General features: G+C 42.5%; 1 protein-coding gene across 1 annotated transcript in view; it reads right to left on the bottom strand.

The window, feature by feature from the left end:
- The window catches only part of TECTA (tectorin alpha), a 65,120-nt gene that overhangs the window by 30,498 nt on the left and 20,141 nt on the right, over positions 1-14,481 (bottom strand). Inside the window, exons 7-10 of the mRNA XM_006925244.1 lie at positions 13,795-14,365; positions 11,325-11,917; positions 9,424-9,997; positions 4,851-5,452 (exon numbers count right to left, since the gene is read on the bottom strand). Of these exons, the coding sequence (XP_006925306.1) occupies positions 4,851-5,452; positions 9,424-9,997; positions 11,325-11,917; positions 13,795-14,365 (2,340 nt within the window). The remainder of the gene's footprint in view (positions 1-4,850; positions 5,453-9,423; positions 9,998-11,324; positions 11,918-13,794; positions 14,366-14,481) is intronic.

Below are 14,481 nucleotides of genomic sequence, written 5' to 3'. Positions count from 1 at the left end.
AAGGGAATCCCAAGAAAAGAGCAAGAGGACAGAAAATAACTGATAAATATGAAGAATTACAACAATTTAGTACAGCTGGAACATAAAATGTAGCCTTGCAGTGGTGGGAGATAAAGATGAAGAGGCGGAGAGGGCTTGCATCATGGAAGTCCTCATATTCGTTGTCATACATGTCAGAGAGGACCATGAAATAAAGTCAGATTAACACCCATTCATTTTGAAAAAAAGGAGTCTTCAGTGATCTTAATAAGAGAACTTTAGTAGAATGATGATGTCAGAAATCAGATTTCAGAGGTTAAACAGCAAATAGGAGATATGGAAACAGACATAGCTCTCTCCAAGAGTTTGGATAGAAAGAGGAGGAGGGATTGGATAGAAGCTAGTGTAGAATTGGGGTCAAGGTTTGTTTTAGAATGAACATATTTATGGGTTAAAACACAGGAGGGAGAGGAGATGACAGATGAGCAAGATGCTTGGAAGGAAGAAGATGAAGAGGCTGCTGTAATGGGTCATTTCAGTGACAGGATGTAGGAAGGTGGAAGGAGGAGGGAGATCATCCTGGAGACCACAATTTTCTCAATGGGAGGCCCAGAGACGGAGTGACCTGGGCTGTGTGTAAAATACAGAACACAGATGTGGAAGCACACTGAAGGAAGTATAGGCCACAAGGACACCCACATGCCTTGAAGACTCAAAGTAATACATTAAAACCTTTGCACCCAAAGGCTCCCATGTGCCAGCTTGCTTCTCTTTCTGAGATTCACTGTGTTCTATATTCTTGGCTACTAAGTGTCAAGCAGGAGGCAAAACCTTGGGGAGGCAATCTAATGGGATTAATGCTAAGTAACTGTAGGTTCTGTCATTGCCCAGGAGAACCCTGAGAAAGAAATGCCCTCTGTCTCAGACAGGCAGGCTCCAAAACCACATAATGCCGCCTCCATCTTGACATCACTGCTGTCTTGGAAACAGAGCCTGATGGGTGGAGAAGAAAGGCACAGAGGAGGAAGAGAAGAGGGCAAGGGGAGAAGTATGGGGAAGTATATTTCAAATATTTAAGTGCTGGAAATAAGACCACATATTAGATTTTTAGTAGGTTACTTTCCTCTAAACAACTGGCTCTGATTTGCTTCTATAGGCTGTTCAGCTGTTCTGAGGTCTCCTCACATCCTATACTTTGCTCCCCTTCTGGATCTTCATTGATGCTTCCTTTTTGTAGAAAGCCCTTACCTCATTCTTTGCCTGGCTAATGTACTCCTTCAGGGCTCAGCTTAGGTCATCTTTTCCAGAAAGCATTTCCTGAAGCCCTCTGCTGGCTTAGGCAACCCCTCTCTTGTGCTCCTATGAATCTACATGTGTCACATTTTTATAGCACTTCACAAGACATTCATATCCCCTGAGAACAAGTCTCTCTCTCTCATTCTAGACCCTGAATGCTATTAGGACAAAAGTTATATTTGATTCTTTTTTTTTTTTTTTTAACTATTGTGGCTTGGCATGGAATAGGCATCAATATAAGCTCATCAAACTAGTTAGAGCTAAAGTGACCCTTAAAACCTTACTCTTCTCTGATGGTCACAGGTTTGGCAATCAGTGATAAAGACACTGACTGTGAGGGTCCTCAAAATCTTCCCCTTAGCCTGGAACATCACGGACTCAGCTGGAAAGCTAAGGTAAATAGCGAAAGAGGCCATCCCTATTGAGCTCTGGCTGTAGACAGCTGAGATGTGGGCTGCTACAGTGCCCAATCACCTTCTGTAGCTCACCCCATAACCCTGTTTGGCATATAGATAGCATATTTATTTCTAGTTTTTCTTGGCTTAATCTATGTCCTCATGTCTTCCACTACTGCTTATTGCAGGAAACGGTCAGAGTCATAGAAGGTCACTGTGTCCCAAGGAATCACTTCTATGTCACCTACATTTCTAAAAGAACCAGCAATGACCTGGAGCTCTGCACTATTTTCCCTGGCATTTCTTTGCATACTGTCATTATGATGACCATTATTCTTTTCTCAGGGAGACATGGTGACTAATAATAACATTATGGAAAAAACAAATGCAACTCATTGAACAAACGGATCCTGTAATTCATATTAATAATTCAAATAAAATGATAAATCTAACTCTCAGGCTCCAAAAGAAAAGAACCTTCAATACATCCTGAACTTGGCCTTCTTGTCAGAAATTTGAAAGCTCTATGGCCTGTTCCCAGCTTGGGCACTTAGGACAGCTGGATGACTTGGAAAGTTGAGCCTTGGCAAGGAGTCTCCTTACCCCTTTAATCAATTTCTCCTTGGTGCTCATTATTGTCTAATTACTCTCCTGTTGTGGATTAACTTGTGTTCCCAAAAAGATATGTGGAAGTCTTAACCTCCAGGACCTATGAATGTGACCTTATTTGGAAATAGGGTCTTTGCAGATGTAATCAAGATAAGATCATACTGGATTAGGGTGGGCCTTAAATCCAATGGCTAGGGTTCTTAAAGGAGAGAGAGATTCGGCACCAAGAAACAGAAGACACAGAGGGAAAAAGCCTATGTAGAGATGAAGGCAGAGATTGGACCTATGCTGCCACCAACCAAGGATCACTTACAACCACTAGAAGCTAGAAAAGAGTCATGGAACAGATTCTTCCCTAAAATATCAGAGGGAGCACAGCCATACTGACACTTTGATTTCAAACTCCTAGCCTCTGGAACTGGGAGAGAATAAGTGTCTGTTGTTTTAGGCCACCTAGTCTGTGATAATTTATGAGGGAAGCCCTAAGACACTTAGACACTCCTTCCTTTCCATCTTTTTATGGGAGGAAGAAGAAAGCAGTGCGATTCTCACATCTCTTGATTTTAGCCATGAGTGCATTGTATGAAATTAAAGCAGGACACATGCCTGGAAGATCAGCTGACCCATTAGGCCTTAGCCCTAAAGCAAAAGGAAAGGGAGTGAAACAGTGAGAGTAGAAAATAGCTATCATGAAAGAGAGAAGGGATAATGTGAACAAGAATAAGTGCCCATAAAGATCCAATGGTCTACAGGTGAAAATAACTGGGTCAGAAAACATGTATAGTCCCAGATGTCTATATACCTAAATACTGAAAGCATGTAACACAAGGCAGAAAATGCAATTTCATAATACATTGGATGGGACAGGACCTATGAACAGATTATATTTTAAAAGTAGGGGGGAAAAAAAGCCCTGAAAGGTAAAAAGGTGAAAGAATGTTGAGTGTCAAGGTGATAAGAAACAGAATGAAAATGTATAAATCTAAGGATAGGAACACATCAGATGAGGAGAGAAAGACAAATACGATGCAACCTACATGGACAAAATAATTGATGTTTGTTTTAACACATGTGATGAAACTGGAGTAGTGAGAAGTTATTGTAATGAGCAGCTTCGACCATTCATACATTTGTTGGAAACGTTATGGGACTAAAGGCAAAGCATCTGATATATTCCTAATTTGCCTCAATGGTAATTTAATCTCCTAGGTTGCTGCAAAAGTGACCAGCAGCAAAATGAAAGTCTAGGAACCTTGGAAGAAAGGGGCTATTATATCATCTCTTTCACTCACTTGACAAATGTTTTGAGTACCATTACATGTATATTTATTTAACATAAAGATAAATTAGGTATGGTTCCTGCCCTCAAGAAACCCACGATTAGGACTGAGTTAGACATGAATATCACAAAAAAATTACAGTATGATTAATGCAATAATGTATACAGTAACCAACTGTTATGAGAAGCATAGAGGAAAACAATCAGGGGTTTAGGTATAACATCCAAGAAAGGAAAGAAGGAGCATAATGAGACCTCTGCCTTAGATGCTAAGAAAGCACATTTTCCAATAAATGTGAAAGGGAAGACAGTTTATGAAGCTTTGAAACTTCTCTTTGTCAGAGAAAGAAGTTTAAGAAATCCTAAATCGGTAGAGTTGCCTGTGGACTCTTTAGCAACAGCTCAGAATTTTAAAGAGAATGTATACAAGATGAAAAACAGTCCCCTTAGAGATAAATTATGTGACAGAACAGTGAGAATGATGTCGAAAAGCCAACACCCTAAATCACCTCCTCCAAAATGCTAAGCCAGTGGGTGTTGGCTGGTTTGTTTGTGTCCAAGTTATGCTCAGAGCAAGGCCTTGGACAAGGAGTGGCTGGGCCTGCTGCTGGTCTGACATGCTTAGGCTGAATCAGGAGTGCACAGAACTCCTCAACTACTACTTGTTCCTATCTTTACGGTCAAGGGAGTGAAAAGGTAGAAAGGGGGAGTTTAGGCCTAGGTGAATAGAGAGACTGTAGGAGAGCCCCTGAGTGCTCTAAATTCTTACAAGACTCTTGAACTCCTGAATCCTGTGAGAGACAACAGGGAGACTGGAAAAGGGAGAAGGAGCTAAAGCAGGCAAATACCATTCTGATCCCAAAAAAGGGAAGGAGGTGGATTAGACAACAGTATCACTGACAGATGCCTAATTCTGGGTGTGTGTTCTCTTTCGACAAGTGGAGTGACTTCCCAAGGCCATATGGCATTAGCTAGGCTGGGATTCAAATCCAAGTCTGTACTCTCTCCAACATACTCTGCTACAATATGAAAAGTATTATTTCTAGAGCTGGCTTTATTTCTAATTTTTGCCTGTGACTTGGGTAGATCATTTTTCTCTCTGAGGCTCAGTTTCCTTATCTGTAAGATAAAGAGACAGAAAATCTCCAGGACTCTCTTCTAACATCCTGACTATGTTTTTCCTTAGATTCCGAACCAGCATGATTCAGCTGCAGTTTGACTTGCCGACCCAGGACCCTTGTCCCTGTGTCTCCATGACTCCCTTTCCTGGAGTCTGGCCTGTGACTACTCACCAGAACTGTGTGTTTATAGGCCCTGTGAATCACTATGCTGTAGCCAAACACAGTCACGTCCACCTGCTTGACCCACAAAGCCAGTGACGTGTCCCGGTCCTCATTCTTAGCTGTGACAATGAACTTGGGGAAAGCGTCTGAGCTTGGCCTGTTTCCTGTAGTACACAGAATGAGCGAGCAGCTGGTCTGGAAGTCAAAAGGGTAGTCATCAAAGGTCAAGTAGTGGCCATAGCCCGAGACAATGCAGGAGGCATCGGTGCGAGCCTGACAGTAGTACAGGCCGCCCTCCTCCATGCAATACTCATCTTCCTTGCAGGAGATGGTCTCACAATGGACGCTGTTGTCTGTGCCATTGCAATAGCAGAAGATCTGGCAGTCCAAGTCCACCCAGAAGGTCTCATTGGTGGCAAGTTGATGCCCCTCGAAGTTGCAGCCACACTCACTCCGGGTGACACACTGGTTGCCTTGCAGGGCGTAGCCCTCATCACACTGACACCCCTCAGAGCAGCTGTCCACACAGATGGGGCCCAGGGCCAGAGTCTCACAGGTTTCCGTACATGTCATACATTCCTCAAAATGGCTGTTCTCCGGGCAGTCCAGAGCTACAAGTGGTCAAGGAGAAAACAAGGTTGAGAAAGGGACAGAGGTCAGAGATAGAATGTGAGTGCACTCATTAGCATACAAGTGTGCGCATGCATGTGTATGTATGTATGTGTTGTGTTTGTACAGCGCAAGGAGCTTGATGAATACTATGTCATCCTCATTTGGGATGATCAAAGGCTCAGAGAAGCCTTCACTCCTGTGCTCCTCTCATGCACTTAGCTTTACATGTAGAAGATTTCAAGACTGTGAGACTGTATTGAGCTCTTGCCACATGCAAGACATTGTTCTAAATACTTTAGTGTAACCTTTCTCAACAACCTGGAAAGTAAGAAAAGTTTTATCATCTGTATCTTATAGATGAGAAAACTTAAATTTGGTGACTTAACCCAGCTAATAAGTACTGGAGAGAGATTTGGATCCAGATGTTCTAACTATAAGTCTTCTGACTCAAAACCCTGGATAAAGAGTGTGCTGGAGAGAACAAGTGCTGTGGGTACCATCTCTGAGCTTTGGTTTCTTCTTTTATTAAATAAGGACAATATTTACCTAGCCAAGTTGTTCTGAGGATTAACAAATGAATTTAATAAGTCTACAGTAGATCTCAATAAAATTATGCCCTTTCCCTTCTTTACACTTCCTTCTATTATAAATAGGCTTTATTTAGGTATTTTTACTCTACAAATTGATCTTTCCCTTTGTCTTTCATTTCTCTGATCTGCCACTTTCTGACCTCTTCTATTTTCTCACCACCCTCTGCACATGGTCACCTCCACCTCCTTTGCTCACACTCTTTTTATAATCTATATGGCTCTCACAAAGCCAAGTTCTACCCATCCTTCAAGTTTCATTTCAAACTGCACTTCTGCCCAGAAGTCTTTCTCGATAGATCAAGTTTTTGAGTCACGAAGCATAGTACATAAAAAGATAACAGCACATGTTGCTCACCATGGAATTCCAGGTAACCTTCTCATTTCTTTATCGTTTTAATTTGTCAAAGTTTGACATGAGCAGAGATGAATCCAGGAGCACAGAAGAAATCTACCTACAAATTTGTGTAGTCTAAAGATCTGGGAAGGTCCCCACCATCTCTTGGGAGAATAAGATCTTGCATTTAAAACTCTCTTTAGCTCTAATGCATATTAACACTCTTTAATGGTATTTCAGAATCCGAGGACACAAAGGATGATACAGAGAATTAAATTGCATGGTAATAATAGCTCTGCTGGCAAGTATCAACTCAACAGACCTGTACCATGTACTGAAAGCGATCATTTTTTTCTCTGGGCTAAAGGACTACCTCCATTCCCATTGACTAAAACACCACACAGCTTTGGCGTTGAAGGCTAGTTTAGCACTGATAAAAATATGTCTGTATAGAGGGATTTTCACATTTGTCTCTACATTATGAACATTATAACATTTACTGCAGGTTTATGGTGATAACAAATAACATGACTTATTTAAATGGCTCTCGCTTTATGACTTATTGTGTTGTCTGAATTTGTCTGAAAGTCTTGGACATAGAGACACGAAGTAATAAACTTCCCCTGGCCCCTGAAATGCTTCTGTGAAATTGTTTAATTGGGCAGACTGGCTCTGCCTACAAGAGGGCTGGTTAAATATATCTGAACACAGAAATTGTGGTTGTCTCTTGCTAGGCCCAAGGAAGACTGTGTTCCTGCTTTGCAACTATTGCCCAGTCTAATTCCCACTCTGTAAGACCCTGACCAGATTAACCCCTTAATATCCAGAGACTTGATTAATCAAATGTGCATTCTCCAGTACTTCTCCCAGACCCATGTACACAAGATCTGGATGAGACATATTGTAGGATGTCTCAAATTTGAGCCCTGGCCCACTGCCCGAAAAAGCCATGTTCCATGTGGATGCTTCTGTCCACATGTCTCTCTCTAAAAAAGGCCCTCACAAGAGTGCAGACCCCGATGAAGGATGATGAGAAGCTATTCTTAGCAGCCATCACACCAGGAAAAGAGAGACTCATCACCATCCCACTACACTTACTTTACACAAATAATGCCACCAAACTGTGCTCTCTGCAGTACAAAAAAGCAACCCAGAAACACTTCTTGATAGGCAGAAGTTCATAGTCCAACATAATGGCACAGACACAGCCTAACAACAAACTAGATTTGGTATGGGGTAAACTCAGTAATCCCATGCCATGAATGAATTACACCTAGAAAGCTGAGTGAGGGAGAAGGAACAGAGGTTATATTAGATAAACTAGAGATAGGACAAAGGATTATGAGGAAATTAGATTAAAAAGAAGGCTTTGGGAAAATATTACAAGGTTTCACTAGATGTGGTGGTCAATAGAGCCTTGGAGCCTCTCTCTCTGAAGGTGACTTTATGAAAAGGGAATGCTCCCAGAATTCTGGCTTTAGGATTCACAGCACCTGCTATTAGTCTCTCTCAAGGGTGGTTAAGGTTCGCCAGGGATATAACCACCCTTTTCTGAGATGACAGCCACCAAATGCTCCACGTGTACCTTGAACTTACAAAGCTCAGATTTAAAAAAATGAGTGTGTGATTGTTCATGTGTGTGTGTTAGTTCTTAGCTCTAGGATGTTTCTGTTGAAAAGGCTTAGAGGTAAAGCAAGAATACTCCAATAGCAATGCGTAAGCCTCACCCAGATCTTGGTTTCTAATAACATTCCCCAAAAAAAGGAATCAGGGCTTCTTGGAGTAGCAGTTGATTCTAGTCTCAGACAGGGGAAAGTTAAGAAATGAGTATGGGGCATTTTGCCATGCCAGAAAGCAAACAAATGACAGAGACATGCCAAAAGGACATAGGAGGCAATTTAAAGGGGCTCCCACCGGCCAATTCTGGAACAAATTTAACATTAAGATAATTATCGAATGCAATATGAAGTATAAATCATTTAAAAAATTAAAAATTTGTGTGTCTATGTTGATAAGATAGATGATTGAGATAGATAAATGCATAGATGGATGGATAGGTGAAAGGCAGAAAGGCAGAAGAGAAGGGAGGGTTCTTGTTTACAGTAGAATGACATACGCTGACTAATAAAGGAAATATAAACTTAATTATTTAAGTGCAATTTACTTTCAAATGGAGAGAGAGAGTGAGAGAAAATGGAAAGCAAATGGGGCAAAATGCTAACAACAGTTTAATCTTGGTAAAGGGTATACGGATATTCTTGCAACTTTTCTGTAACTTTGAAATTATTTTAAAATAAAAAGTTTTAAAAATAAATCTAGATAAAAAGATAACAGAAGAGAGATAGACATATGTAGAGGATAGACCCTTAATGGTGGCATTGGTTCTTTTTGGTGGGAATGGGATGGGTGTTGAAATCCAGGTTGAGCAGTCCTTGCTTCAGGTGTGGGTCCCACTCTCCCAGCCATTCCTTCTATCCTTCCACATTACTCCTCCCTGCGGCCTTCCAAATAACCAAGGGTGTCATATGGCAGGTCTTCCTAGCAATTATTCTAATTATTACTTGACCTACTGAGAGAGGTCAGATACTATGGGGACAAAATTAAAAAAAAAACAGCAATATGCAACTCTCTTAATAGCCATTGCCAAGCTTGCCCCAGGGCTCAGTGTTAACCCTATTCTATGAAAGTCATCCTGACTAATTACCTTCTAGTGAAATGAATTGGGCCCTTCTTTGCACCGAGGGAGCCATCACAAAGTTTGCATCATGACACGTGTTAGATAAAACCATCAGTCAAAAGGATGGCAAACTGTTCTACAATGAAGATATATTAGGTAATTACAAACAAATATAAAGGTGAGAAACAATTTGGTTTAGGGTGATGGACCTTCCAGAGGACATCTCAGACTAGGAAAGGTGTATACAGGAATTAGATTGTCCTTGAGTTCAATTCCAGCAGGAAGAGAAGTCCTGAGGAAGAAGATCCAGTATTTCATTTATTCCACCACCACCCAGTTGACCTCCCCCATAATGTAGCCCACACTTACGGCAGAAGTCATAGGTTCGCCAGGGGCCCACCTCCACATCAGCATTCTTGCAAGCACTTGCATACCGGGCCACAGAGTCACAGAGTTCTGACTCATTGCCTCCGCTCTGGCACAAGCGAAAAAGGCAGGTGCGGTAGTAGGCGGTGACATTGACCACCCCATGGCACTCTAAAAAGGAACTGTTGTAGGGGTCATTGATGATGCCACACCTGGAGCGGCTCCGATAAAATTTGAGCAGCTCTGAGTCATTGTTGCAGGCCTTCAGCAGGTCTCCACACTCCCCATTGCAGATCTCCTCAAAAGTTGTCCAGCTTTCCAGGAATACTGCCAGGTTATCTGTGCACTTGCCATTGGGGAGACAGAACTCATCGCTAGCATTAGCATTGAAGAAGCCACACAAGCCCCCAGTGCAATTAAAGTAAGTGGTGGAGAGCCGGATGTACAGCAGACCTGTGTCTGAATATTGGACGCTCACAACGCCTCTGGATTCTACTGTAGTACTGTTTTTGTTTCGATAAATTTCCAGCTTCCCGGAAGGATGGAAAAAAGGTAATTCCACTTCCTGACCATTCAACTGAAAAATTAAATTACTATCATCAATCCCAGCTACACACAGAGTACCCACAATTTCCCAGGCTATGAAACAAAGACAAGGCTAAGCCTTAGGACTAGCCTTTTGAGAACTGTCAAGAAACTGGAGGTCTGTAGAAACCACAGACCTCCAGTTTCTTGACAGATACCACCTGTTCGTTCATGGGTATCTTTGTTCCTTTATTTCTAAACTTCTCTGATTCAACACATTTGCTGTTTATTTCAGTATGTATGAGACTTTAAGCTAGCCTAAAACAAAATTTAAATGTGAGCAAACTTGTCTTTTATATGTGGCTTCCTCCTGCTGCCTGACACCTTTTCACAGACAACTAACTCTCCTTCTTCCTCACCTTTCTGGTTCCTTCCTTTCCCTTCAAATCATACTTTTTCTGTGTCCCAGCCCCTTGGTGGCATATAATATATACCTAATTATCTAGCTGTCCATTTACCTATGTACCTCTTACTATTCTTTTAATAAACTAATCTCTGCTGGTGTATCAATAGAATGAAAACATGGCCCTTTCAGTTTGTGCATGTGTGTTTTATTACGTCTTTGAACATTAACTTTTATTTTCTTAATTATATTTCATGTGATATTAGGAAATGCACGTTAAACTGGGAAAAGGGAGATCCACCCTCTCTGTGTATTCCCAACTCTGCTATTATTTAGCTTGAGGCCCACATCCCTGATGTAGCCCTTTGGCATCTTCATGTGAAAACAAGGAGTTGCACTAGATGATTCCAAAGATTCCTTCTAGAACTAATGATCTATGAGTCTGGATGCCTAATCCTGGGTATTTTAGATAAAATCAGAGGGGCAGGAGGCACCATGGCAGGCACCCTTTGCGTTACCCCATATGGATTCCCAGGGTAAAGAGCACAGGCTCTGGAGTCAGTCTGCCCAGGCCTGACTCCCATTCTATGGCTGTGTGTCCTTGAGGAAGTTACTTAACCTCTCTGTGCCTCAGTTTTCTCATCTGTAAAATAAGGACAATAATATATACCTCATAAGATTAAATGTGACACTCCTTAGAATAGTGCTTGGCACATAGTAAACATCCTATGAGTATTTGTTATTATGGAGAGCCAGGCCTGCTATACTGTCTAATCTGAAAATTCCCAGCTTCACTCCATTTCTCCACTTGTTGGACTTTTTATTTGGAGCTGATATTTAGGAAATGTTCTCATTTTGGAGTCATTGCCTTCCTAGCATTCACTCCTGATCAGAGGCAGAAAGGCAGATCTGAAAAATATGGCTCCTTCACTTGCATGACTAATGGGAAAACCCTCAAGGGAAGTAGGAGTCTTACCTTGACTTCTGAAGCCCCGACTCCTCCTATCTTAACCTCCTGGTTGGCTACCAGGATCCGAAGACCTCGCAGCCAGGCAGGCCCTGCATCTGGTTTCTTCTTGTTGATGTCTATTTCCAAGTACTCTGGCCTCTCAGGGCAGGTTTTGAGCAGCGTATAGGAGAACTCGGAGGGGAAGGTGTAGGCGGCTCCGTCAAAGGTGTGTAGCACCTGATTCTGGCTGAGCAGGCACACGGTCTCGCGCTTGGGGAAGCAGCCCCGGTAGCCGTCCTCCACAGCGCACACCTCTCCGCCCGGGCAGGTCTTGTTGAAGCAGTACACATCGCCGCCCTCCTCGCATAGGCACTGCACTGTGCAGTTGGCTGTGGCCCAGAAAAATTCCCCCATGGCGTAGTAGTGTCCATCGAATTCACAGCCGCACTTGTGCAGCGGGACACACTGGCTGGTGCTGAGGACAAAGCCTTCATTACATTCGCATCCCTCTGTGCATGGCATGGCACAGTTCTGAGAGGCCGTCAGGTCTGAGCACGTGTCAGGACAGCTGCTGGTGCACACGGAATAGTGGCTGAAGCTCGGACACTGCACAATGGACACTGACGTGGGGTAGAGAAGAGAGTATGACAACAAGGTCAATGACCCAGGTGTTAATAGCCAGAAGCCACCACGCACAGGAGTCTGGCGGAAGAGTGCTCCCTCCATTTAGCTCCTAGAGTGAGTGCCAAGCAGCCACTGGTTTGGGGAAGAGAGACTTGAAGTTGCATCTGTAGAAACCAGCTCAAGGGCTTTCCTAATAACTACTGAGCAATGTGATTGACTTGTGAACTTTGACTCTCATTTGACCATCAAGATCTTCAACTGGGGGACATATAAGTTGTTCCGATTTTAAGGAGCATGGCCCATTATTAGGAGGAAATAACTCCAAATTGCAGGAGAAATTAGAAATGTAACTATTAGAGGAATAATTTGAAAACATGAAATTTCTAACAGGAAGGTACTTAAAATACCTGAGTGACCAAAGAAAATTGTGAAAATGAATTCTCTGGGATATTAAAAATAAAAAGGAATCTGGCTATCTGAAAAGAATCTGTGTGCCTGTTCTACCAGAAGATTTGATTCAAATTGGAACTAGATGCCTTCTGAAGGCCCTTCTTGCCTTAGAAACCTTCAATTCTTATTTTAAGAACATCTGAATCTATGTAAATGTTTTGATCTAGTTGAATCCGACAAGTAAGGTCTCAAGGGACTGATAAACTAGCTCTCCAATTTAAATATGATTTATACCACTGACCTTAGAGAAGAGAGAGGGAGAGAGGGAGGTAGGGAGAGATTGAGGAAGAGAGAGGGAGAGGAATGTGGAATATAGGAAGGCAGTACTACTAGAGAAAAATATAGTTTATACAAGGATCAAAGAGAAGCTATATTCAGTCTCAACTTGAGTCAAGATTTGGTTGTTCCAGTCATAATAGAGGCTGGTCAGTTGCAAGGAGAAAAATACACTGTCTTTTAATAATTTGACCAATATTCAAAGAATTGAATCTGTTACATGATGACTTATGTGAATCCAACCTATACTGATAGAATTAAAATCTTCCTCTGGTCTTGGAACTTAAATAAATTTTTAAATCTTCTCAATTCCATAGTGCTTCTCAAATGCATGGTATATATTTTCTCTTTGCTCATATGGAGAAAAACAAGGACCAGAAAAGAAATAAAGTTCCAAGAAGCTGTTTTTTGTTGGCCTGTTTTAAAAATTCACATAACTAAGAAAAGATAGAGAGATTTAAGTGAGAGAGAAGTGGAGGGGTGGGGGAAGCAAAATAACTAAGTGGTATGAAACACTTAATTCAAAAGTATAACTCAAAAGATACTGAGTCAGGGCTTTTCCTAACCACTTAGCATTTCAGAAAAAGGGCTTCTTTCCTGGTATGCTATACTTTCCATCTGCCACTAGCAGCAGCAGGTCAGCCAAAATGCTACAGGGCAAGAGACACAAAACCTAAACGGGCTGAAAATGGAGAAGAGTGAGCCGAGGAACAAATGCTGTCGGTTCCACTCGGAGTTGAATTACTTTTCCAAAGCCTGGTTTTGCTTACCCAGGCCAATGTTTGCATTTACTAAACAGCCACAAATATAGCTACCTACACCTCTGAAAACCCCACCTCCTTGCTCAACTCTGGGACTGCCATCCCCTGCTTCAGCCCTCCCTCCGGCCAAGCATTTCCTGCTATGCATTTCATGTTTCCAGGCCATTTATGCTCATCAGTGGTTTCTCGTTTTCTGGCTATGATATTGGGTGGGGAAAAAAATAAAGATCCTTTTACAGTTCATTCTTCATAGTTTCTGACATTTCAACCTCACTTTCACTGTTAGACAATTTGTCTTAACAAGGAAATTTTTGAGGAGCCCAGAAATACTCTCCCTGCCCCCCTGCACAAGAGCGGCCTTTCATTTGGATGGGATGCCAGCTTACCACACCCAGTCTGCATTCGCCAGTCTCCAATTGGAATACCAAGGGCTTGGCACACAAGGGCATAGGCCTGGATGGCTTGACAGAGGAGTGTCCCGTTGTCCCTCACACTGCATAGGTCATACACGCAGCTGTGCACAAAGGCTGTGGGATCCACGACAGTGCCACATTCCCACAGGGGACCATCCGTCTTATTGAGGAAACCACAGTAGTCGGAGCCAAAGTAGAGGGCCTCGGTGATAGCATCGCATTGGGTGCAGTTGTCCATACAGCCTGAGTCACACTTCCACTCGGCATGGTAGACTCGCCAGCTCTCTCCTAGATCCAGGACAGACATGGCTGGTCGACCGTCCGGGCGGAGGAAATCATCCAGCGGGTTTTTATTGTAGTTCCCACAGAGCCCACACGTGGAGTTTATATAAGAGCCTGGGATGGAAATGGAGGCATAGTGCTGGCCATCAAATGTTACTAAAAGCCCAAAATCTGTTTCCACGGCAGTAGACATGCCACTCTGGTAGATTTTCACTGTCCCCAAGTCTAAGGTGATGGGCAAAGAAGTCACTAGGTCATTAACCTGCCAACAACAGTAATAGTAAAAGGTCGATGAGCAGGTTCCAAGGCAATGGGTCCGACTGAGATCAGGAAAGTGAAGCAAGGCAACTCAGTGCTCCAGAGAGAACACCCTTCCCC

The sequence above is a fragment of the Pteropus alecto genome, unplaced genomic scaffold (genome assembly GCF_000325575.1).
Source record: "Pteropus alecto unplaced genomic scaffold, ASM32557v1 scaffold479, whole genome shotgun sequence".
Taxonomy (NCBI): Eukaryota; Metazoa; Chordata; class Mammalia; order Chiroptera; family Pteropodidae; genus Pteropus; species Pteropus alecto.
Note: the sequence above shows the minus strand (reverse complement) of the source record. Positions and strands in the feature narration are given on the sequence as shown.